Source organism: Oncorhynchus nerka, linkage group LG8, assembly GCF_034236695.1.
Source record: "Oncorhynchus nerka isolate Pitt River linkage group LG8, Oner_Uvic_2.0, whole genome shotgun sequence".
In the NCBI taxonomy this organism is placed as follows: domain Eukaryota; kingdom Metazoa; phylum Chordata; class Actinopteri; order Salmoniformes; family Salmonidae; genus Oncorhynchus; species Oncorhynchus nerka.
This window is the reverse complement of record NC_088403.1, coordinates 49365349-49392316: the sequence shown is the minus strand read 5'-3', so window position 1 is coordinate 49392316 and position 26968 is coordinate 49365349. Positions and strand designations below refer to the sequence as shown.

The following is a 26968-nucleotide window of genomic DNA, read 5'->3' as shown; positions in this document are numbered from 1 at the left end:
AACCCTCAAGAAGTTTATTTCACAATAATACATTGAGCAGACATACACCCTCCCTGAATGAACACATCTCCATGTTTAGAAGATATGCAGGGATGGTTTTAGTGATGTGAAACAGTTGTTGCAGATAGAAATAGAATGAATAGAGCTTCGACATGATACATTTCTGAATCTGAACGTTCTATATCAACATCCTTCTGAACAGGCCCCAGTTGTGGCTAATGGAGCACGTGGTTGGGTCAGGGGTTTTCACATGACCACGTGACCTCGCCAGGAAAAACTCTGTCTGCAGACCTTACAGCAAGATCCCTGAACTTTCTTCCTCTCTTGCACTATTCACTGGTGCACACCAAGGGGCGGTGTATTTACTTCCAACCTCTTACATTCTATGTAGGTATTACGTTCACTCAGAAAGATCAGTGTTAACAGTATTATACAACGGAAAAATTGATATAGAAAACAGAACGATATTGCTACTCTCCTAAAGAAGTACATGTGCATTAAAACAACAAAGTTCCACACATGAATCCCATACATACAGTACAAACCAGGGAACTACAATAAGCCATTTACTGGAATACAGCGTGAAAGAAACCCACTTATAGAGATGTCGGTCGATAACATTTCTGCGGCTGAAATGGCATCCTATGCCGATATGGTGCACTTATTTTGACCAGGGGCTATGTAGGGGATAGGGTGCCATTTCGGATGCACTCAATGAATTATAATACAGTAGAATCAGACATAATAATACTTCATATTGGCCTACAAAGCAAAGGCTCTTTTAACTGTATGTATACAAACATAGGCATATAACAGTTTGATTGTCTAAATGTCTGGTGTAAGAAAATAGAACAATGCTTTTACATCCTCAGTTTTAGTAGACTTTCACATAGGATCTCACTGTTGTGTAAAACATTTCATATCAAAGCTGTTTTAACCTCTTGTCTAAAATGCAGTGGTGTAAACTACTTAAGTAAAAAATACTTTAAAGTACACGTTTTTGGGGTATCTGTAGTTTACTATTTATATTTGACTACTTTTACTTCACTACATTCCGTAAGAAAATAATGTACTTTTTACTCCATACAATTTCCCTGACACCCAAAAGTACTCGTCACATTTTGAACATTTAGCCAGACAGGAAAATGGTCCAATTCACACACTTATCAAGGGAACATCCCTGGTTATCGCTACTGCCTTTGATCTGGAAAACTCACTCAAAAATATTTGTTTGTAAATTATGTCTGAGTGTTGGAGTATGCCCCTGTCTATCAGTACATTTTTTAAAAACAAGCAAATCGTGTCAGGTTTGCTTAATATAAGAAATTTGAAATGAGTAATACTTTTATTTTTGATACTTAAGTATAAAAAATAAATGGAATTGCTAAAATGTCCTTAAGTATATTTAAAACCAAATACTGTTACTCAAATAGTATTTTACTGGATGAATTTCACTTGAGTAATCTTTACTTTACTCAAGTATGACAATTGGGTACTTTTTCCACAGCTAAAATACAGTCTCATTGGCTTTTGGCATCAAAGACTATAGCGAGTTCAAAGTGTTGTTTGTGCACACCGAGGTTCATGGAAAGGAGGAGTATATCTAAATAAACCCCTGCCACACTTAAAGTTAGAAAGATGGACTCAATATTAGGGTGAACAGATCAGTATGTGTTGTATCCCCTCATCCAGAGGAAAGGAGGGTGAAAGTTTACCAACACATGGATTCTTTCGAACGGGGAAGCGCTATTGGTGCTTCTGCTGAATGCCTCTTCGCTGAGTTCAGTTAGGAGTCACTGCATTTGATGATATTCAAATCTTGTTTCTCGGTTACAGTGTCCTGTCATCAAGTCTTAATAAAAATAAAAATAAATGTTAAAAAAATAAGTCTTTTTAGGGTACAAAATCATGTAAAAGTCCTCTTGATGCTTCCTGTAGTGATCGTTATTGCTGTGATATTATATACAGTAAAATATTATGACTACTTCGGTCTATGTGCAACCTGACATTCATAAGCTTTTAATTTTTCCAGCTCCTCTCCTGTGAAACGTATGTGTTACTTATTTGTATCTCTACACCAATCAGAAGCGTTATCTGTTCACCAATAAGAACCTTTACCTGTTGGATCAAAAATGTCTGAGAGCTCGAGGCGAAGGCAAGGGATGTTCTAGAAGTGAAAAGGAGGTAAACTGGCTGCCACCGGGGTATGCCACCACACCGGCGAGCGCCTATCCCAAAGTCACGACCAATCCTTGTCGTATAGTGCGTCACCTGCTCTTGCCCGGACCCATCTATACAATCTGGGCCTTATGGATGAGGGAGGCGTGTGGGGATGGGATGCCGTTGGGCCGGGGTTTGGGTCTCAGCGTTCCGTTGTTCTGCTGGAAGTGATGGTTGTGTCCACGTTCCGCGTCTGAGATCTGAGAACTGTTGTCCTGGTCCTCTGACCTCCCCTGATCTAAACGACTCATCCTGGAGCTTGTCCCCCGCTCCCCCTCCACACTTTCACCCTCCTCCTGTTCGTCGTCTGTGACAGGAGGGTAGCTGCAGCTGAGAGGGGAGTTCCGTGCATGTAAACCCCCCTCTGTTGGGATGATGACGCTGCCGTTCAGGGACCTCAGCAGCCTGGTGGACTGTTCCATTGGGAAGGGAGAGGGTTGGATTGGCAGGTGGAGACGGGTTCCCTGTGAGTCAAACAGACAAGGGGTAACCATGTGGTTAGAGAGAGGAAATAAATAACTAGGGCTAATTTGAGTATCACTATTAGCAACCTATACTAAACCTATGTGTTTAAAAGGTTCTAATTTTCATAGCAATTTACAAGAAACTGAGTATGCAATTCTTGATTCCTCATGCCTCCCACACACACTTACCAAAGACATAGTGCTATTCCGTACGTATGACTCCACCCTGAGTCTGTTCTCCTCCTCTCTGTCCATGGCTCTGTTCTCCCTCCCTCGTCGTGAAGAGTTGTTCAGAACAGGTCGACCCAGGTTGTCTAGTCCACCTCCCCCTACCAGAGTAGAGCGACTGTCCCTGATGCGCCCTGGATCCTGGGTGTGAAGGAAAGAGAGACGGAGAGAGAAAAAGAGAGAGCTTTAAACACATCACACATTTTGCACTGAATAGTCTGATTTAAAATGGCTTCCGAAGCGGGAGTTCCAGAACAGAAGATGGAGAGAAAGCATGAAGTCTTAATAACGTAACAGTTCATTAATATGAAGTATAAATTCATATAGGGTATGTGAGATGCACTACTTTTATTTTCAAATATAAATGTTACTTTGAGAAAATAAGCTCCTTACATTTCATTTAACTACATAAATGTTAATTAAACACTAAAATAAGATGTGCATGCCACCCAGAACTCAGAAGCTATGAATATGAAGGTTAAATCTAAAGGCTCCCCGCATGCAGAGAAAGAGTGAAATTAAGACTGACCCCTAGAGAGGACAGACTGGTCCGCAGTGTCCCCTCCACTCTGAGAGGGATATTCTCCTCCATCTGAAAGAACAAGGGATGAGAGAGGGAGGGGAGGAGAAAGGGAGGGAGACAGAGAGGGAGAGATGACCATATTAGCTCGAGGCAAATGGATAATGCTCATGGAATTGCAAGTATTTATTTACAAAATGACTGCATGCCTAGACTGTTGAGAATAGACCACAGATTGTAAGACATGGTAATATTATATACCTGTCCTCTAGCATCCGTACTGACTGAGTTGACTCTCCTGAAAGAGGCCTGCCTGGAGAGTGTACTGATCTCCTCACTGAGAGAGAGAGAATGCGAGAAAGAGAGAGAAAAACCTTGTTAAAATATTCTTAATTCAAAAAGCATTTACTGTTTTCAGTGTAACATTTGTCATTTAGATTCTAGAACAATTTCAAGGGAGTTACTGTGAGGTTTGAAAACATACTTCTTCACATTCAATTCTCTCTCCAGTTTCTTGTTTTTGCGTTTGTGGTGACGGGTCACTGAGATTACTATGATGACCATGATGAGTAGCAGTCCTCCAGCCACCCCGCCAACTATGATCATCAGGAGACTGTTGAAAAACACCGGCTTCTGAGGAAACTCTGTGGGAAAGGGACAACAGGAAGTGATGTCATATTCACAGACATAATCAACAAACACATCATATTGAATACAGGAGTGAACATGTAATCCAAATGCTTAACTGGCACCATTAATATAATAGAGTTATTTTTTTAGGAAAGAAACATGGAGGCCTACAGCAACAACAAAAAAACATACATCCTGGACTACTATAAAAAAATAAGTGATTTGTTTTATATGACTCAGAGTGACAACACAACCTACCCGTCACAGTGATCTCCACCTCTGCTTTCCCGGTCCCCACAACGTTATAGGCCACACATTGGTAGATACCAGCGTCTGTCAAACCGAGGGGCCTATTGAACAGCAGGGATCCATTCCCTGCCGTAACGCCCTCTGGTAAGTCTCCACCCTTCCTGCGCATAACAGAAATACTATAGCACTTAACGTAGGGCTTAACAGAAGAATACAGTATATCCTACAATAATGGGCTGAATTTCATGACTATTAACGCCCCAACACCACTCACTGAACCTGAACGCACCCTTTCAACACACCCAACAGTGTTGTAAAAAACACCACATTCAAAACAACAACACTAACCCGAACATCACAGCAACACATCCCAACATACAATTGACTACTGACCACCAAACAACACTAACCGTAAAGGTCAAATGAGCACCACAAGGACATGAAGCAGGCCACAACAAACCAGGACCCGTATTCACAAAGCATCACAGAGTAGGAGTTCGGATCTAGGATCAGTCTGGGTTTTTAAATCGTGAATAAGAGGGGGGGGACCTGATCCTAGATCAGCACTCCTACTCTGAGACAGTGTAAATACGGGCCCAGAACTCCCATTTGAAATGTCTTATATCTGAACAATAGGCTACTATATACTTTTGAGTCCTGTTTTGGGCCTTTTGAACAGACTCTTTATGAGCCTCAATGTGCAGAAGAAAACAGAAACAGGAACCGTAACATTTTACATAGACACAGATCACACTGCCTGATAATGTTCTAAACAAATCCACAGTGTATCCTTCCTCCCCCGTCCCATGCCCACTTTGGCTCGATACCACCCACTTCCCCCATTCCTTGTCTTTCGACCCCTCCTGTTCGGAGCCCACACTCATTCCTTTCTCTTCCCTCTCTAACCTCTCTCACCCGCCCCGCCCCCCCCCCCCTTCCTCCCTCGTGTGAAACTGCGTCCTCTGTTTGCATTCCGCACAAGCTGCAACACGACAATATGACAGCACGGTTATTACTTCTCCCGCTGCTTTGCATTGAGGAGTACAAAGAGGCAAACTGGTTTACCTGCTGCGTGCATGCGGGTGGGTGTCGTGTGAGTTTTAAGGGGGAGTGAAAGTATACTACCCTACATATTTATTTGGTCAGTGAAGCTAAAACGTTTAATTTAGCTCTATACTCCAGCATTTTGGATTTGATATCAAATGTTTCTTAGGAGGTGACAGTACAGAATGTCACTTTTTATTTGAGAGTATTTTCATACATATGTTTTACCGTTAAGAAATTAAAGCACTTTATGCATCTAGTCCCACCATTTAAAAGGTGCCATAAGTATTTGGACAAATTCACTTATAGTCTATTAAAGTAGCCAAAAGTTGGTCCCATATTCCTGGCACGCAATGAATATATCAAGCTTGTGTCTCCACAAACATGTTGGATGCATTTTCAGTTTGTTTTTGGTTGTTTTTTGGATCATGTTGTGCCCAATTTAAATTATTTTACCTTTAATTTTCCAGGTTAGTCTCATTGAGATTAAATCAAATCAAAGTTTATTTGTCACGTGCGCCGAATACAACAGGTTCACAACAGGTGAACATTACAGTGAAATGCTTACTTACAGACTCTAACCAATAGTGCAAAAAAGGTATTAGGTGAACAATGGGTAGGTACAGAAATAATACAACAGTAAAAAGACAGGCTATATACAGTAGCGAGGCTTTAGAAGTAGTGAGGCTACATACAGACACCAGTTAGTCTGACTGATTGAGGTAGTATGTACATGTAGATATGGTTAAAGTGACTATGCATATATGATGACCAGAGAGTAGCAGTAGCGTAAAAGAGGGGTTGGCGGGTGGTGGGACACAATGCAGATAGCCCGGTTAGCCAATGTGTGGGAGCACTGGTTGGTCGGGCCAAATGAGGTAGTATGTACATGAATGTATAGTTAAAGTGACTATGCATACATGATAAATAGAGAGTAGCAGCAGCGTAAAAAGAGGGGTTGGGGGGAGATCTGGCCAATATAGCAGCACACAAAGTTGCAGACACATTTACAACGTAAAACACAAAGCACTACAGTTTAAAAAACATTTTACACATGGTTTGGGAAAGTGTGGTGCCACTAGGGGTGAAAACATTGACAGCCCCCCACTTCAGGGCCCATCACAGTGTTTAACCTAGCTTTAAACCCATTTGAAAAGGGACGAGCTCCTGTATTTCCAGGACCTTTTGAAGCGTGTTCCAATCGGAAGGGGCAGAGAACTGTAAAAGCATTTCCCGCTAGCTCTGTACGCGCCTTAGTTTTCATTGGTCTGCTGGACAATGTAGTTACACAAATAAATGCTAGCCTCCCCTGTTATTGGTAATGGTGAGAGGTTAGCGTGTTTTGGGGGTATGATCTTTGGGCCTCTTTAACTTTCTTACTCATCATTAAATCAGGAGCGTGAGGGCATCGTGTGTGTTTTAAGGAGGAGTGTGTTTTAAGGAGGAGTGTAAGTAAAGCAAGGAGCGATGGAGTGTAACAAGAGATCTAAGTCTTAAGTATATAAGGGTGAGAGAGGGAATCAGTGTGGGTGTGTGAGCGTGCTGTCTGTGTGTCTAGTGTATGTGTGTGTGTGTGTGCGCGTTTACTAACACACAAACACGCCTTGCAGGTGTGTTCATGTGACTAACAGCTTAAGACTTGGTGACACATGTCTCACCCCACTAGTTTCCTTGAAATGACGTGGAAACAACGTTGATTCAACCAGTGTGTGCCCAGTTGGCCATGATCCAGTTAAACACACACACAGTACCAGTCAAAAGTTTGCACGTCGTTTTGATGTCTTGACTATTATTCTACAATGTCGAAAATAGTACAAATAAAGAAAACCCTTGAATGAGTAGCTGTGTCCAAACTTTCGACTGGTACTGTACATCGTCCGCACTAGCAGACATAGGCCTAACTGTCATCTTTTTATTAATGAGACATTTTTTGTTTGTTGTAAGTAGATGGTTTGTTCCACCTCCACCCTCTACCACACCCCGAGAATGGTTTACTCCACCATGCGGTATGTCTTCCAAAGGTTACCAGAAACATTTGCCAGGTAGAGAAACCACAAGAACTTCAGTCAGCTCCTCCATTATGGGATTGCTTCAGCACAGCTATCATCACCGTGTAAGACAACATATCTGATACCCATGTCCCATTTGAACTGTCCCTGAACCAAAACGGTATTACCATGTATCTAACCTTTGTTTAACGATGTAACTCAATCAAATGATTATTGACAATGAAAACCTGGCAAGTGGAACTCATAGCAAAACTAGAAACAACTCCTGACCTCCCCCCGTTTGGCTTAGTAACACCATTGAAAACTGACTAATAGAATTACCAGTAAATCAAAACAAAAACAGATTATGCCAGACAGACAGAGCGTGAGTCAGTTGAGTCTGTCAGACAGACGGAGGCCGACAGGCAGGGAGGGCATGTGTTACCTGGTCCAGGTGAAACTCTGTGGTTTGGGGTTTCCTCCACTGACACAGCTGAGGGCAGCTCCCTCCAGACCAGCATACCAGTTATGATTAAACCCAGAGATCTCTGCATTAGGAGGATCTTCAATCGAGAAACAAGATCAGAGAGCAATTGATTTTTAACACACATGGACAATGCTACTACATGATAATATCCCATGTGTAGGCTTCACTAGGTCATTTGTCTGTGCATATTATTTACTAGCATGGTATAGCTATTTGCCTTGTAACTGCAGGTACACATTTCTGTAGCCTAATACAAGCTTGGTTTAATTCATAGTAGATATGGCAGCCAATGAGAGGGGCCCTCAAGAACGTTTTTCATTTCATTGAACAAAATTGGTGGGGATTAGCTTCAGATCTAGCTGGCTAGCTAGCAAAAAAATCTGAACTCTGGCTAAAATGGAAAGTAGGTATAAATCTGGGGCTGAAAAGGAAGAACGGGATGAAGAGACTTGGTCATATGTGCCCATAACACATTTATTTAGTAAAGTTGAGCAACATGAGAAGATTGAGACTAACAACAACGTCCCTGACACTGAATCTGGTGACCGTGACAATGACAGGAGCAGCAGCTGCATGGCAGCGTCAAGTGAGGAAGGGAGGAAAGACAGTGTCATAATGAATTGAATTTTTATTCTAATAAATATGCCATTTATAGGCTACACCACATCACCACAACATGCCAAAGGGGGAGGAGTTGCAGTCTACTGCAGAGATAGCCTGCAAAGTAATGTCATACTTTCCAGCTCCATACCCAAACAGTTTGAACTACTAATTTTAAAAATGACTCTCTCCAGAAATAAGTCTCTCACTGTTGCCGCCTGCTACCGACCCCCCTCAGCTCCCAGCTGTGCCCTGGACACCATTTGTGAATTGATCGCCCCCCATCTAGCTTCAGAGTTTGTTCTGTTAGGTGACCTAAACTGGGATATGCTTAACACCCCGGCAGTCCTACAATCTAAGCTAGATGCCCTCAATCTCACACAAATCATCAAGGAACCCACCAGGTTCAACCCTAAATCTGTAAACAAGGGCACACTCATAGACGTCATCCTGACCAACTGGCCCTCCAAATACACCTCCGCTGTCTTCAACCAGGATCTCAGCGATCACTGCCTCATTGCCTGTAACCGCTACGGATCCGCAGTCAAACGACCACCCCTCATCACTGTCAAACGCTCCCTAAAACACTTCTGCGAGCAGGCCTTTCTAATCGACCTGGCCCGGGTATCCTGGAAGGATATTGACCTCATCCCGTCAGTTGAGGATGCCTGGTCATTCTTTAAAAGTAACTTCCTCACAATTTTAGATAAGCATGCTCTGTTCAAAAAATGCAGAACTAAGAACAGATATAGCCCTTGGTTCACTCCAGACCTGACTGCCCTCGACCAGCACAAAAACATCCTGTGGCGGACTGCAATAGCATCGAATAGTCCCCGCGATATGCAACTGTTCAGGGAAGTCAGAAACCAATACACGCAGTCAGTCAGCAAAGTCAAGGCCAGCTTCTTCAGGCAGAAATTTGCATCCTGTAGCTCTAACTCCAAAAAGTTCTGGGACACTGTAAAGTCCATGGAGAACAAGAGCACCTCCTCCCAGCTGCCCACTGCACTGAGGCTAGGTAACACGGTCACCACTGATAAATCCATGATTATCGAAAACTTCAACAAGCATTTCTCAACGGCTGGCCATGCCTTCCTCCTGGCTACTCCAACCTCGGCCAACAGCCCCCCCCCCGCAGCTACTCGCCCAAGCCTCTCCAGGTTCTCCTTTGTCGCCGCCAGGTTCTCCTTTGCCGCCGCCATTGTCGCAACCCCTATTACCAGCCTGTTCAACCTCTCTTTCATATCGTCTGAGATCCCCAAGGATTGGAAAGCTGCCGCAGTCATCCCCCTCTTCAAAGGGGGAGACACCCTGGACCCAAACTGTTACAGACCTATATCCATCCTGCCCTGCCTATCTAAGGTCTTCGAAAGCCAAGTCAACAAACAGGTCACTGACCATCTCGAATCCCACCCTATCTGGTTTCCGAGCCGGTCACGGGTGCACCTCAGCCACGCTCAAGGTACTAAACGATATCATAACCGCCATGGATAAAAGACAGTACTGTGCAGCCGTCTTCATCGACCTGGCCAAGGCTTTCGACTCTGTCAATCACCATGTTCTTATCGGCCGACTCAATAGCCTCGGTTTTTCTAATGACTGCCTTGCCTGGTTCACCAACTACTTTGCAGACAGAGTTCAGTGTGTCAAATCGGAGGCCATTTTGTCCGGTCCTCTGGCAGTCTCTATGGGGGTGCCACAGGGTTCAATTCTCAGGCCGACTCTTTTCTCTGTATATATCAATGATGTTGCTCTTGCTGCAGGCGATTCCCTGATCCACCTCTACGCAGACGACACCATTCTGTATACTTCCGGCCCTTCCTTGGACACTGTGCTATCTAACCTCCAAACGAGCTTCAACGCCATACAACACTCTTTCCGTGGCCTCCAACTGCTCTTAAACGCTAGTAAAACCAAATGCATGCTTTTCAACCGTTCGCTGCCTGCACCCGCACGCCCGACTAGCATCACCACCCTGGATGGTTCCGACCTAGAATATGTGGACATCTATAAGTACCTAGGTGTCTGGCTAGACTCTAAACTCTCCTTCCAGACTCATATCAAACATCTCCAATCTAAAATAAAATCTAGAGTCGGCATTCTATTCCGCAACAAAGCCTCCTTCACTCACGCCGCCAAACTTACCCTAGTAAAACTGACTATCCTACCGATCCTCGACTTCGGCGATGTCATCTACAAAATAGCTTCCAATACTCTACTCAGCAGACTGGATGCAGTTTATCACAGTGCCATCCGTTTTGTTACTAAAGCACCTTATACCACCCACCACTGCGACCTGTATGCTCTAGTCGGCTGGCCCTCGCTACATATTCGTCGACAGACCCACTGGCTCCAGGTCATCTACAAGTCCATGCTAGGTAAAGCTCCGCCTTATCTCAGTTCACTGGTCACGATGGCAACACCCACCCGTAGCACGCACTCCAGCAGGTGTATCTCACTGATCATCCCTAAAGCCAACACCTCATTTGGCCGCCTTTCGTTCCAGTTCTCTGCTGCCTGTGAATGGAACGAATTGCAAAAATTGCTGAAGTTGGAGACTTTTTTCTCCCTCACCAATTTCAAACATCTGCTATCTGAGCAGCTAACCGATCGCTGCAGCTGTACATAGTCTATCGGTAAATAACCCACCCAATTTACCTACCTCATCCCCATACTGTTTATATTTATTTACTTTTCTGCTCTTTTGCACACCAGTATCTCTACCTGTACATGACCATCTGATCATTTATCACTCCAGTGTTAATTTGCAAAATTGTAATTATTCGCCTACCTCCTCATGCCTTTTGCACACAATGTATATAGACTCCCCTTTTTTTCCTACTGTGTTATTTACTTGTTAATTGTTTACTCCATATGTAACTCTGTGTTGTCTGTTCACACTGCTATGCTTTATCTTGGCCAGGTCGCAGTTGTAAATGAGAACTTGTTCTCAACTAGCCTACCTGGTAAAATAAAGGTGAAATAAAAATAAAATAAAAAATTTGTACATGCATAATATTTACGGCATGGTTATGCTATATACAGTGCATTCAAAGTACTCAGACCCCTTGTTACGTTATAGCCTTATTCTAAAATTGATTAAATCGTTATTTTCCCTCAACAATCTACACACAATACACCATAATGACAAAGCAAAGAGAGATTTTTAGAAATGTTTGCTTATTTATAACATTTGAAATATCACATTTACATACGTAATCAGACCCTTTACTCAGTACTTTGTTGATGCACCTTTGGCAGTGGGTCTGACGCTACAAGTTTGGCACACCTGTATTTGGGGAGTTTCTCCCATTCTTCTCTGCATATCCTCTCAAGATCTTTCAGGTTGGATGGGGAGTGTTGCTGCACAGCTATTTTCAGGTCTTTCCAGATGTTCAAGTCCGGGCTCTGGCTGGGCCACTCAAGTACATTCAGAGACTTGTCCCAAGGCCGCTCCTGTACTGTCTGTGTGCTTAGGGTAATTGTCCTGTTGGAAGGGTAACCTTTGGTCTGAGCGCTCTGGAGCAGGTTTTCATCAAGGATCTCTCTATACTTTGCACCGTTAATTTTTCCCCTCGATCCTGACTAGTCTCCCAGTCCCTGCCGCTGAAAAACATCCCCACAGCATGATGCTGCCACCACCAAGCTTCACCGTAGGGATGGTGCAAGGTTTCCTCCAGATGTAAAGCTTGGCAAAGAGTTCAATCTTGGTTTCATCAGACCAGATAATCTTATTTCTCATGGTCTGAGAGTCTTTAGGTGCCTTTTGGCAAACTCCAAGCGGGCTGTCATGTGCCTTTTAAAGGCTTGATTGGTTGAGTGCTGCAGAGATGGTTGTCCTTCTGGAAGGTTCTCCCATCTCCACAGAGGAAATCTGGAGCTCTGTCAGTGCTGGTCACCTGAGGCCACTGCGTTCTTGGGGACCTTTAATACTGCAGACATTGAATGTTACCGTTCCCCAGATATGTGCCTCGACACAATCCTGTCTTGGAGCTATACGGACAATTCCTTTGACCTCATGGCTTGGTTTTTGTTCGGACATGCACTGTCAACTGTGGGACCTTATATAGACAGGTGTGTGCCTTTCCAAATCATGTCCAATCAATTGAATTTACCACAGGTGGACTACAATCAAGTTATAGAAACATCTCAAGGATGATCAATGGAAACAGGTGGCACCTGAGCTCAATTTTAAGTCTCATAGCAAGGGGTCTGAATACTTATGTAAATAAGTAAAAACATGTTTTTGCTTGGTCATTATAGAGTATTGTGTGTAGATTGATGAGGGGAAAAATGCAGTTTAATCCATGTAAGAATGAGGCTGACACGTAACAAAATGTGGAAAAAGTCAAGGGGTCTGAATACTTTGAATGCACTGTACACTATATATACACTAAAGTATGTGGACACCCCTTCAAATTAGTGGATTCGGCTATTTCAGCCACACCCGTTGCTGACAGGTGTATAAAACTGAGCACACAGCCATGCAATCTACATAGACCAACATTGGCAGTAGAATGGCCTTACTGAAGAACTCAGTGACTTTCAACGTGGCACTGTCATAGGATGCCACCTTTTCAACAAGTCAGTTTGTCTAATTTCTGCCCTGCTAGAGCTGCCCCGGTCAACTGTAAGTGCTGTTATTGTGAAGTGGAAATATCTTGGAGCAACAACGGCTCAGCCGCGAAGTGGTAGGCCCGACAAGCTCACAGAATGGGACCGCCGAGTGCTGAAGCACGTAGCGTGTAAAAATCGTCTGTCCTCGGTTGCAATACTCACTACCGAGCTCCAAACTGCCTCTGGACGCAACATCAACACAATAACTGACTATCGAGAGCGTCACGTAATGGGTTTCCATGGCCGAGCAGCCGCACACAAACCCAAGATCACCATGCCCAATGCCAAGCGTCGGCTGGAGTGGTGTAAAGCTTGCCGCCATTGGACTCTGGAGCAGTGGAAACGTGTTCTCTGGAGTGATGAATCACGCTTCACCATCTGGCAGTCATATGGACAAATCTGGGTTTGGCAGATGCCAGGAGAACGCTACCTGCCCCAATGCATAGTGCCAACTGTTACGTTTGGTGGAGGTGGAATAATGGTCTGGGGCTGTTTTTCATGGTTCAGGATAGGCCCCTTAGTTCCAGTGAAGGGAGATCTTAACACTACAGCATACAATGACTTTCTAGATGAGTCTATGCTTCTAACTTTGTGGCAACAGCTTGGTGAAGGCCCTTTCATGTTTCAGCATGACAATTCCCCAGTGCACAAAGCGAGGTCCATTCAGAAATGGTTTGTCTAGATCGGTGTGGGAGACCTTGACTGGCCTGCACAGAGCCTTGACCTCAACCCCACCGAACACCTTTGGGATGAATTGGAACGCCGACTGTGAGCCAGGCCTAAACGCCCAACATCAGTGCCTGACCGCACTAATGCTCGTGGCTGAATGGAAGCAAGTCCCCGCAGCAATGTTCCAACATCTAGTGAAAAGCCTTCCCAGAAGAGTGGAGGCTGTCATAGCAGCACAGGGGGGACGAACTCCATATTAATGCCCATGATTTTGGAATGAGTTGTTTGACGAGCAGGTGTCCACATACTTTTGGTCATGTTGTGTAGCTATTTCTCTTGTAACTGCTGGTACGAGTTTCTTTAGCCTTATCCAAGTTTGTGTTCATCATGGTAGACACAACTTCCGTAATCATTGGTTAATTATAGTAAAAAGCAATATACTCTGACTTGGGAAATCAGGTAGTGATTGCCCATACTGCGTAAGATTTTACACACAGGAGGGGTCCCTGGCTATGCCTCACAAGCTCTGACCCTGGTAAACACCCTTTTTATGGACTCAAAGTCCACATGTTCTGGTGGTCTAGGTACACCAAGACCCGGGTTTGATCCCTGTCTCCACCTTTCCCACTTTGTGTCCTCCTAATCTAACCCCCCTTTTTTCATAATCTGTCTAAATAAAAAAGCAAAAAGCAATTTGGAATGAAGCATAAGAGGTCAGAGGTCAAGCATGAAACATATATGACTTGTTAGCTGGTTTAATAAATAATTGGCGACCAAACTCAATGAGCTGTGCATAAAGTATCTAGAATCGTAGCTATCGTGGAGTCTGAACTCACAGTGCACCACCAGGTTGTTGGTGATCCTGCGGGGTTCCTTCAGAGCACGGTGCCTCACCAGACAGTCCAGCCTCATCCCGTTCATACTCCTCAGGGGGTGCAGGGAGAAGTGGGTGGAGACTGACCCGCCCACCGAACTCCTATTATGTGACAGGCCCGTCAGGTCTGTGTCCCAGTTGAGGATGGGCGGGGGGCGGGCCACGGAGCGGCAGGAGGCAGCCAATCGAAAGGACTGGCCCTCGACAAGAATTACAGGGTCCAGGGAGGAGATGGGCGTGGCTGTGGGGGTCAAGGGTCAAATGTCAAGAACGGTCACTTGTCAGACTTTCTTCAGGGACAGGAAGCAACTAATCACTGGTCTTAGTGTTTGTGGAGGTGACTTTAGGACTAATCTTAGAACTGGTCTTAGTTGTTAGTTGGAGGTTAAGCTGTTCCTAGTTCAGTGACATGATGTTTCAGGGGGTGGTAATCACCAAGCACTGCAATAGGATCAGCTTTGACATGATCCAAGCTGAGATCTAATCTTCTCCATTAGGTAGGTGTTTAAAAAACCCTAGATCAGCTCTTTGAGGAAACTTGATCCTAAAAACCTCAGACAGCTGGACACACTGACTGTCACAAGAACAGTTCTTAATCATTTACTGATCTTGTGGCTTATATGAATATTATTACCATAACTGAAGCTAATGTTTTAGCTAGTAATACTACAACTGACACCTGTTCCCATCATCATCATTATCAACAACATCATCCTCATCATCATCCTAATTATCATCAGCATCAACTTCATCCTAATTATCACCATCATCATCATCCCACCAATCAGCCATTACTCTTTCCATTAAAAGATATAGGCCATAAAAGGACATTATACTCTGTAAATCAAAAAGAGACACAATGAGTAAGGGGAAGGAAGGGGAGGAACTTACTCCACACGGTGAGTGACAGCTGTTGTTCAAAGTTCCCCGAGGGGAAGGCGCTGATGTGACAGTTGTACGTGCCCTCATCTGACTCCACAGTGTTCATGATGATCAGAGACGAGTCCACTGTGGGCTCACTGCTGCCGAACCGCACACGCCCCGAGTACTGACCAAACTCTGAGAGGGGGGGGGGGGAGATAGAGAGGGGGAGGAGGAGAGAGATAGAGAGGGGGGAGGAGGAGAGAGAGAGAGGGGAAGTGAGATATGGGGGAGGCAAAAAGAGAGAGATGGAGAAGTAGCTAGGTTAAAAGTGTAGTTTTGTCATCTACTTTCAATTCAACTTCTGGGGCTTTGAGTGTTAGCAAAGAGGGTGAACTACCAATGTATTGTAGTGTCCTCGCTATGTGAGCCAGGTTACCATTCCCACCAAGTGGGTTAACCCTATTGGCCCAATGCGTACGTTGTTTCCCTTTCAACCAGCGACCCGGGTTCGCTTTCCGGCCGCGGCGTTCGCTACAATAATATAAAGAGAAAGATGGTTGTGACTACTGTAACACCTACTGTATACGTGTCCTACCTGTTTGTCCGGCAGTGTGGTGTACTGTGATGATCTGGTCCTTGGTACCATCTGCTCTCTCCTTGGTCCAGGTGACCTGTGACAAGGAGAGGCGAGACAACATCATGTTAGGGAAAACTTTTCTAAGATAATGCTCTGTACAACATATCTGGTTTTATGGGTACTGTCGTGAATTATGCTTCAGACCTGAACCACCACCTGGCCCACTTCCACCTTGAACCGGCAGGGCAGCCGGGTCTCAACCTCGGTCAAGGACTGCACGGGAGATTGTTGCTCAAAGTCCCCCTGCACCACAGCAACTGGGGAAGAAAGAGGAAGGGTGGGAAGGAGGAGAAAGGGAGGAAGAAGGGAGGGGGAGAGAGAGAGAGAAACTTAATTGATGACTTTATTGTCCCCTTGGGGTAAATGTGTGTGGCATCTTAAACATCATTATAGAAAACACAAAATAAAGACAATTACAATATAGCGAAATACAATACAATGTCACAGTGTAGAGTATAGAGAGAGAGCAGAAAGATAGACGTTAAGAGAAAGAGAGGGTGTGAGAGAGGTGGGAGAAAGAACATTTCTCATAAGAAACTAGCTCCCTGGTACACAGAAAATACCCGAGCTCTGAAGCAAGCTTCCAGAAAATTGGAACGGAAATGGCGCCACACCAAACTGGAAGTCTTCCGACTAGCTTGGAAAGACAGTACCGTGCAGTACCGAAGAGCCCTTACTGCTGCTCGATCATCCTATTTTTCTAACTTAATTGAGGAAAATAAGAACAATCCGAAATTCCTTTTTGATACTGTCGCAAAGCTAACTAAAAAGCAGCATTCCCCAAGAGAGGATGACTTTCACTTTAGCAGTGATAAATTCATGAACTTCTTTGAGGAAAAGATTGTGATTATTAGAAAGCAAATTACGGACTCCTCTTTAAATCTGCGTATTCCTTCAAAGCTCAGTTGTCCTGAGTCTGCACAACTCTGCCAGGACCTAGGATCAAGAGAGACGCTCAAGTGTTTTAGTACTATATCTCTTGACACAATGATGAAAATAATCATGGCCTCTAAACCTTCAAGCTGCATACTGGACCCTATTCCAACTAAACTACTGAAAGAGCTGCTTCCTGTGCTTGGCCCTCCTATGTTGAACATAATAAACGGCTCTCTATCCACCGGATGTGTACCAAACTCACTAAAAGTGGCAGTAATAAAGCCTCTCTTGAAAAAGCCAAACCTTGACCCAGAAAATATAAAAAACTATCGGCCTATATCGAATCTTCCATTCCTCTCAAAATTTTTAGAAAAGGCTGTTGCGCAGCAACTCACTGCCTTCCTGAAGACAAACAATGTATACGAAATGCTTCAGTCTGGTTTTAGACCCCATTATAGCACTGAGACGGCACTTGTGGAGGTGGTAAATGACATTTTAATGGCATCGGACCGAGGCTCTGCATCTGTCCTCGTGCTCCTAGACCTTAGTGCTGCTTTTGATACCATCGATCACCACATTCTTTTGGAGAGATTGGAAACCCAAATTGGTCTACACGGACAAGTTCTGGCCTGGTTTAGATCTTATCTGTCGGAAATATATCAGTTTGTCTCTGTGAATGGTTTGTCCTCTGACAAATCAACTGTAAATTTCGGTGTTCCTCAAGGTTCCGTTTTAGGACCACTATTGTTTTCACTATATATTTTACCTCTTGGGGATGTTATTCGAAAACATAATGTTAACTTTCACTGCTATGCGGATGATACACAGCTGTACATTTCAATGAAACATGGTGAAGCCCCAAAATTGCCCTTGCTAGAAGCATGTGTTTCAGACATAAGGAAGTGGATGGCTGCAAACTTTCTACTTTTAAACTCGGACAAAACAGAGATGCTTGTTCTAGGTCCCAAGAAACAAAGAGATCTTCTGTTGAATCTGAAAATTAATCTTAATGGTTGTACAGTCGTCTCAAATAAAACTGTGAAGGACCTCGGCGTTACTCTGGACCCTGATCTCTCTTTTGAAGAACATATCAAGACCATTTCAAGGACAGTTTTTTTCCATCTACGTAACATTGCAAAAATCAGAAACTTTCTGTCCAAAAATGATGCAGAAAAATTAATCCATGCTTTTGTCACTTCTAGGTTAGACTACTGCAATGCTCTACTTTCCGGCTACCCGGATAAAGCACTAAATAAACTTCAGTTAGTGCTAAATACGGCTGCTAGAATCCTGACTAGAACCAAAAGATTTGATCATATTACTCCAGTGCTAGCCTCTCTACACTGGCTTCCTGTCAAAGCAAGGGCTGATTTCAAGGTTTTACTGCTAACCTACAAAGCATTACATGGGCTTGCTCCTACCTATCTCTCTGATTTGGTCCTGCCGTACATACCTACACGTACGCTACGGTCACAAGACGCAGGCCTCCTAATTGTCCCTAGAATTTCTAAGCAAACAGCTGGAGGCAGGGCTTTTTCCTATAGAGCTCCATTTTTATGGAACGGTCTGCCTACCCATGTCAGAGACGCAAACTCGGTCTCAACCTTTAAGTCTTTACTGAAGACTCATCTCTTCAGTGGGTCATATGATTGAGTGTAGTCTGGCCCAGGAGTGGGAAGGTGAACGGAAAGGCTCTGGAGCAACGAACCGCCCTTGCTGTCTCTGCCTGGCCGGTTCCCCTCTTTCCACTGGGATTCTCTGCCTCTAACCCTATTACAGGGGCTGAGTCGCTGGCTTACTGGGGCTCTCTCATGCCGTCCCTGGAAGGGGTGCGTCACCTGAGTGGGTTGATTCACTGATGTGGTCATCCTGTCTGGGTTGGCGCCCCCCCTTGGGTTGTGCCATGGCGGAGATCTTTGTGGGCTATACTCAGCCTTGTCTCAGGATGGTAAGTTGTTGGTTGAAGATATCCCTCTAGTGGTGTGGGGGCTGTGCTTTGGCAAAGTGGGTGGGGTTATATCCTTCCTGTTTGGCCCTGTCCGGGGGTGTCCTCGGATGGGGCCACAGTGTCTCCTGACCCCTCCTGTCTCAGCCTCCAGTATTTATGCTGCAGTAGTTTGTGTCGGGGGGCTAGGGTCAGTTTGTTATATCTGGAGTACTTCTCCTGTCCTATTCGGTGTCCTGTGTGAATCTAAGTGTGCATTCTCTAATTCTCTCCTTCTCTCTTTCTTTCTCTCTCTCGGAGGACCTGAGCCCTAGGACCATGCCCCAAGACTACCTGACATGATGACTCCTTGATGTCCCCAGTCCACCTGGCCGTGCTGCTGCTCCAGTTTCAACTGACCTGAGCCCTAGGACCATGCCCCAGGACTACCTGACATGATGACTAATTGCTGTCCCCAGTCCACCTGACCGTGCTGCTGCTCCAGTTTCAACTGTTCTGCCTTATTATTATTCGACCATGCTGGTCATTTATGAACATTTGAACATCTTGGCCATGTTCTGTTATAATCTCCACCCGGCACAGCCAGAAGAGGACTGGCCACCCCACATAGCCTGGTTCCTCTCTAGGTTTCTTCCTAGGTTTTGGCCTTTCTAGGGAGTTTTTCCTAGCCACCGTGCTTCTACACCTGCATTGCTTGCTGTTTGGGGTTTTAGGCTGGGTTTGTGTACAGCACTTTGAGATATCAGCTGATGTACGAAGGGCTATATAAATACATTTGATTTGATTTGAACAGAGAGAGATTGAGAGGGGGGTGGAGAAAGAGCAGAGAGATAGAGGTTGAGAGAGGGGGGAGAAAGAGCAGAGAGATAGAGGTTGAGAGGGGGGGTGGAGAAAGAGCAGAGATAGACGTTGAGAGAGGGGGAGAGCAGAGATAGACGTTGAGAGAGAGAGGGGGTGTAGAAATAGCAGAGAGATAGAGGTTGAAAGAGGGGGGCAGAAGGGTTGAGGTTGAGAGAGAGAGAATGAGAGGTTGAAAGACATTAGGGAGACTGTACACTGAACCATGACTGAGGATTAGTACCCTGACCCTCTTCTCAGTATCCTTCCGTATACTTTAGGGGATGAACGACAGAAAGTATGAGAAGAGAAGAGGTGTAGAGAACAGAGAGATGTGGAAAGTTTGTTTGCAAAGAAGATAGAGAGGCCAAGAGATGGGGGGGGGGGGATTTAAGAGAGCACCACAAAGAAAAGGAGGCAGTCAGAGGGAGGACGGAGAGAAACAGGTGTATGAAAGCAAGTGATTAGGTGAGAAGACATGTTGCTTGACTTGTTGCACTAGTTAACTGTCCATACCAATTCATAGTGAACCCTTTAGTGTCCAGAGAAACACACACCTCACACACACGTATGCGTGTACACACACACACACATATACACGCATATAAACTTTAAAAAAAGAAGAAACGTCCTCTCACTGTCAACTGCGTTTATTTTCAGCAAACTTAACATGTGTAAATATTTGTATGAACATAACAAGATTCAGCAAATGAGACATAAACTGAACAAGTTCCATAGATGTGACTAACAGAAATGGAATAATGTGTCCCTGAACAAAAGTAACAGTCTAGTATCTGGTGTGGCCACCAGCTGCAATAAGTACTGCAGTGCATCTTCTCATGGACTGCACCAGATTTGCCAGGTCTTGCTTCACTCTTCAACCAAGGCACCTGCAAGTTCCCGGACATTTCTGGCGGGGGAAATGGCCCTAGTCCTCACCCTCCGATCCAACGGGTCCCAGGCATACTCAATAGGATTGAGATCCAGGCTCTTCGCTGGCCATGGTAGAACACGGACATTCCTGTCTTGCAGGAAATCACGCACAGAACGAGCCGTATGGCTGGTGGCATTGTCATGCTGGAGAGTCATGTCAGGATGAGCCTGCAGGAAGGGTACCACATAAGGGAGGAGGATGTCTTCCCTGTAACGCACAGTGTTGAGATTGCCTGCAATGACAACAAGCTCAGTCCGATGATGCTGTGACACACCCTCCACCTCCAAATCGATCCCGCTCCAGAGTACAGGCCTCTGTGTAATGCTTATTCCTTCGACGATAAATGCGAATCCGACCATCACCCCTGGTGAGACAAAACCACGGCTCGTCAGTGAAGAGCACTTTTTGCCAGTCCTGTCTGCTCCAGCGATGGTGGGTTTGTGCCCATAGGCGATGTTGTTGCCGGAGATGTCTGGTGAGGACTTGCCTTACAACAGGTCTACAAGCCCTCAGTCCAGCCTCTCTCAGCCTATTGCGGACAGTCTGAGCACTGATGGAGGGATTGTGTGTTCTTGGTGTAACTCGGGCAGTTGTTGTTGCCATCCTGTACCTGTCCCGCAGGTGTGATGTTCGGATGTACCCATCCTGTGCAGGTGTTGTTACACGTGGTCTGCCACTGCGAGGACGATCAGCTGTCCGTCCTGTCTTAGGCGTCTCACAGTATGGGCATTGCAATTTATTGCCCTAGCCACATCTGCAGTCCTCATGCCTTCTTGCAGCATGCCTAAGGCACGTTCATGCAGATGAGCAGGGACCCTGGGCATCTTTCTTTTGGTGTTTTTCAGAATCAGTAGAAAGGCCTCTTTAGTGTCCTACGTTTTCAAAACTGTGACCTTAATTGCCTACCGTCTGTAAGCTGTTAGTGTCTTAACGACCGTTCCATAGGTGCATGTTCATTAATTGTTTATGGTTCATAGAACAAGCATGGGAAACAGTTTTTAAACCCTTTACAATTTAGATCTGTGAAGTTAGTTGGATTTTCACAAATTATCTTTGAAAGACATGGTCCTGAAAAATGGATGTTTCTTTTTTTGCTGAGTTTACATATATATATACACACACACGTGCGTACGCATGCACGCACAACCTGTGGGTTTTCAGGTAGAACTGTAAACTCACTAACCTATTTGATGTAGACATAACCAGTAATGCTACATCATCTATAATGTCACACTGTTCTGCCAAGTCACAACATTGTTGATCCTCAAGGAATGAAGTCCTGATTGCCATCTGACTGCCTCTCATCCTCTCTGTGCATGAATAGATACACATTGTCACATTGGACACACACACACACACACACACACTGTCGGCCTCTATGTCTCAGCCTCACACAAACAATGTCTCTGTATTCTTAATGCATAACAGTCATTATACATCAGCATCTATAAATACAGTAGAGAACGATAGACGCCGGCTGCAATCCTTCTCTGATCCCCATACAGACATACTTGTGTGTGTGTGTGTGTGTGTGTGTGTGTGTGTGGGGGGGGGAGAAAGAGAGATAGAGAGAAAAGGAAAGGAGTCAGACTGAATAGTAAACATGAGGGAGGGAAATTGATTAACCTCAACCTGTTTTTCCAGAAATATCAGACAACTCCTCAAGTGTTGTTCATCTAATCCAGAAAAGACGAACCCAAGAAGCTGGACAAGAGCCAAAGTTGGCAGTAGCCTACCTTTAGAAATACATTTAAAAAACTACTTGGTAGGTAAATTACTCAAATAAATAGCACAACAGGTAAACCAAAATAAAAACGCAGAGCTTTAGTTAACTTTCAATATATTTGTCATTATTATGTGAAACTTTCTTAGCAAATGATATTGCCTTACTTAGTCCTATTGCAGTGTTACTCTTCCTCATGGTCTAAACATTAAACCATTAATAAATGACTTACTGAAACTCCCAAGGATCCACAGCAGCGGTGTCAGTCCGCCCAGGAGTGATGTCATTCTCCCCGGTTCGGTGGAGTGGTCCGCCCGATGCTCCTTTATAGTCCTGAATATGGCTAAAGGTGTGTGGTCTATTACAATGCTGGAATCAGTCAGGACATTGGTCCAAGAAGTCCCGCTCCACCTCAGACAGTCAACTTTCTTTCATCCAATTCCAAATTGAAGACAAGTGTAAAGAAGTGTAAAAGCAGTATAGATCTTAGGTATAACCAAAGTTTATAATTCAATAATATGTTGTGTGCTGCGGTTGGTCCATCTTACTCCAATAAATCCTTTGGAAAGTTGCTCTCTGTGCGAAACTTGTTGCCTATTCCTTTTTGCGTTTTGGCAAAATAATAATTGACGGCTAATGAAATAAACAGCGTATGTTTCTTTCACACCATATTCTGACTTCACAAAAGTAGGAGTGGTTCAGCCTACCTGTTTTCTTGGATACACCTGTTGCAAGCGCTCTCTCTCTCTCACACACACACACACACACCTGGGAAGTCACCTTTCCAGTTTAGTTAAAGCAACAAACTGTTCTTTTCATACCTGTACATGGAGAAGAAGAAAAAACTTCCAAGATAGGATACAGCTATCTACAATATACCATGATCTAGGTGTATCCTATCTACAATATACCATGATCTAGGTGTATCCTATCTACAATATACCATGATCTAGGTGTATCCTATCTACAATATACCATGATCTAGGTGTAGGTGTATACCATGATCTATGTGTATCCTATCTACAATATACCATGATCTAGGTGTATCCTATCTACAATATACCATGATCTAGGTGTATCCTATCTACAATATACCATGATCTAGGTGTATCCTATCTACAATATACCATGATCAAGGTGTATCCTATCTACAATATACCATGATCTAGGTGTATCCTATCTACAATATACCATGATCAAGGTGTATCCTATCTACAATATACCATGATCTAGGTGTATCCTATCTACAATATACCATGATCTAGGTGTATCCTATCTACAATATACCATGATCTAGGTGTATCCTATCTACAATATACCATGATCTAGGTGTATCCTATCTACAATATACCATGATCAAGGTGTATCCTATCTACAATATACCATGATCTAGGTGTATCCTATCTACAATATACCATGATCAAGGTGTATCCTATCTACAATATACCATGATCTAGGTGTATCCTATCTACAATATACCATGATCTAGGTGTATCCTATCTACAATATACCATGATCTAGGTGTATCCTATCTACAATATACCATGATCAAGGTGTATCCTATCTACAATATACCATGATCTACGTGTATCCTATATACAATATACCATGATCTCTGTGTATCCTATATACCATGATCTCTGTGTATCCTATATACCATGATCTCTGTGTATCCTATATACCATGATCTCCATCTATCCCTTTAGGCACCAGAAACAAAATAATAGTTTCATTGCTTGACATCTACATAAGTGGGGTAATTTCAGGAGCTGTGGATGAAAAAGAGTTGAAAGGTAAGGGAAATGTTTCCCATTTTAGCTCCGGCAGAATGACATCTCTACTGAAGGGGTTCAAGAAGGATGTCAACCTCTAAAACAGTTAGGAGCCCTCAGGCATTTTCAGTAGGGTAAATGGACTACCCTTTACATACTCCCTCTTCACCGTTTCCTCCTTTCCATTGACAGTGGCCATGTAGCTGTTACATCATCGTCGCCATCCTGTGGTATACACTCAGCATTACATGTCAACTACATCAGACATTGTGTTAGGCTTAGCCCAGCGTTTCCCAAACCGGGTCCTGGGGACCACGCACTTTTTGGTTTTTGCCATAGCACTACACAGCTGATTCAAATAATGAACTAATCATCAAGCTTTGATTATTTGAATTAGCTGTGTAGTGCTTGGGCAAAAAAACAAAATGTGCACCCTTTGGGGTCCCCAGGAACGAGTTTAGGAAATGCTGGCTTAGCCATTAGCCTCTACCGAATCCTCAGGCCAACAACCGGATGTTCCGGTTTTCAGGGGAAATGGAAAGAGAGCCTGTGACATGACTACCGCTTTTGTATTTTAATAAGGTAACGCTCCATCTTAACTCCTCCAACAGGTGTAGACTTTTCCGGGAAATGCTTACTTTACGAGCCCTTTCCCAACAATGTCAAAAAGTACGAAACATTTGCAAAAAAAATGTTTTTAAAGGAAAAGGTAACCATAAAATGACAATAACGAGGAGGAGGAGTACCAGTACAGAGTCAATGTGAAGGAGTACAAGGTAGTTGAGATAATACGTACATGTAGGTAGGGGTAAAAGTAACTAGGCAATCAGGATAGATAATAAACAGAGTAGCAGCATATGTGAAGATTGTGAAAATGTGTCTATGTGCGAGTGTGTGTGTGTGTGTGTGTGTGTGTGTGTGTGTGTGTGTGTGTGTGTGTGTGAGCGTGTATGTGTGTGTGTGAGCGTGTATGTGTGTGAGCGTGTATGTGGGTGTGTGTGAGCATGTATGTGTGTGTGTGTGAGCGTGTATGTGTGTGTGTGTGTGTGAGCGTGTGTGTGTGTGTGAGCGTGTATGTGTGTGTGAGCATGTATGTGTGTGTGTGTGAGCATTTGTGTGTGTGAGCTTGTGTGTGTGTGTGAGCGTGTATGTGTGTGTGTGAGCGTGTATGTGTGTGTGTGTGTGAGCGTGTGTGAGTGTATGTGTGTGTGTGAGCGTGTATGTGTGTGTGTGAGCGTGTATGTATGTGTGTGTGTGTTGTGTGTGTGTATGTGTGTGTGTGAGCGTGTATGTGTGTGTGTGAGCGTGTATGTGTGTGTGTGAGCGTGAGTGTATGAGTGTGTGTGTGTGTGTGTGTGTGTGAGCGTGTGTGTGTTGTGTGCATAGAGCTGCTGCAAGAGGGTCAGTGCATAAAAAAGGGGGTTAATGCAAATAATCCAGGTAGCCATTTAACTGTTCAACAGCCTTATGGCTTGAAGCTGTTCAGGAGCCTTTTGGTCCCAGACTTGGCGCTCCTGTACTGCTTGCGGTGCACAGTGATGTAAAGTTAAGTCATTTTTTGGAGTATCTGTACTTTAGTATTTTTGCCAACTTTTACTTCACTACATTCCTAAAGAAAATAATGTACTTTTTACTCAATACATTTTCCCTGACACCCAAAGTACTAGTTACCTGTTGACAGGGACAATTATCCAATTTACACACTTATCAGGAGAACATCCCTGGTCTTCCTTACTGCCCCTGATCTGGCAGACTCACTAAACACAAATGCTTTGTTCGTAAATTATGTCTGAGTGTTGTAGTGTGCCCCTGGCTATCCTCAATAAAACATTGATGGTGCTTTTCATTTGAGCAATTCCATTAACTTTTGATACTTAAGTGTATTTAAAACAAGAGGTCCTGGGTTGCATGGAGCTGGTCCTTATGCACTTACCCTCTGTAGCACCTTATGGTCAGATTCCAAGCAGTTTCCTTACCAAGCAGTGACGCAGGCAGTCAAGGTGCTCTCAATTAAGGTGAGCAGCGAGAACCCTGCTAACTGAGCTGGAGAAAACGTTGAGCTCTGCAAATTTCCAACGAAGCTAAGCATTGGAGCGAAGCGTTGTCAAGAGGCTCTGGTCAAGCGACCGCATACAACTGCAGATTGACGATGGCGGCATTTTCCGAGCTAAACTGACCAAGGCGTACCTCCAACAACAGATAATGCCTTGCATAATTCTGCCCCCAAATCATGTAAATGTCTCTTACCCAGTGGCATGTGAGCTATTTAGGTGAGCGCTGATGCCGCCCGTGATAAGCAGTGCCCACTTATTAATATTTTGCTTGTCCAAGCAGAGCGCACCTCTCCAGGTTGCTGTTGGAGGTGACCAGCTGTGGCGCTCAACCAACTTTCGGTTTTAAAAAATGGTCTAACATAAACCATATAGCTTACGTTAGAAAGAGTATATGGCATTTTCTGTAGCCTACAGACTGGAGTGGATGTGAAAATTTGACAATGTCACGAGACACGTTTGACATTATGCACGTTTCTTTGATCAAACAGCCTAACCTAAATGGCATAAAAAAAATGCGCTTTGATGTGAATATGGCAAATTAACAAACGTGATATCCTTTTAAAAAAAGACAGGAAAAAAAATGACAGTATGGAATGGAAAATCAGGCTCCTCACAACTGCTGTCTAGGAATTTCACCCAGTAGGCTAAATTGTTATGATAATCAGTAGTTTCAAGTTTTGTATCCTTCAATTCCAGACCGGCCTTGATTTCAACATCCATGAACCGGGACAAATCT

At 44.1% G+C, this 26968-nt stretch overlaps 1 protein-coding gene across 3 annotated transcripts; it reads right to left on the bottom strand.

The window, feature by feature from the left end:
- Window positions 1-26710, bottom strand: LOC115133510 (nectin-4-like). 3 transcript variants are annotated; one of them, XR_003864211.2, is made up of 13 exons: window positions 22639-23382; window positions 16236-16348; window positions 16050-16125; window positions 15482-15649; window positions 14553-14831; window positions 7789-7906; window positions 4321-4472; window positions 3917-4076; window positions 3694-3769; window positions 3442-3504; window positions 2874-3053; window positions 2119-2684; window positions 1-1840 (listed from the first exon to the last, which is right to left on the bottom strand). XR_003864211.2 is itself a non-coding variant. In XM_029666780.2 (12 exons), exons 1-12 carry the CDS (start codon window positions 26433-26435, stop codon window positions 2292-2294), a joined length of 1788 nt encoding a protein of 595 aa, XP_029522640.1. In that variant the 5' UTR covers window positions 26436-26710; the 3' UTR covers window positions 1-2291. The 3 variants fall into 3 exon arrangements, 2 of the variants coding, with proteins under 2 accessions (XP_029522640.1, XP_029522639.1); XM_029666780.2 differs by lacking the exon at window positions 22639-23382 and adding an exon at window positions 26426-26710 and having other exon boundaries at window positions 1-2684; XM_029666779.2 differs by having other exon boundaries at window positions 1-2684.
- Between the last annotated feature and the right edge of the window lie 258 nt (window positions 26711-26968).

Bases quoted from the DNA above. Each gene is read 5' to 3' on its own strand.
- LOC115133510 (XM_029666779.2), bottom strand. From the start codon at position 22,693: ATGACATCACTCCTGGGCGGACTGACACCGCTGCTGTGGATCCTTGGG. The intron at 15,650-16,049 runs GTAGGACACGTA...CCCCCCTCTCAG, and splicing joins CCACACTGCCGGACAAACAG to AGTTTGGTCAGTACTCGGGG. The intron at 4,473-7,788 runs GTAACACATGCC...TGTTATGCGCAG, and splicing joins CAGAGTTTCACCTGGACCAG to GAAGGGTGGAGACTTACCAG.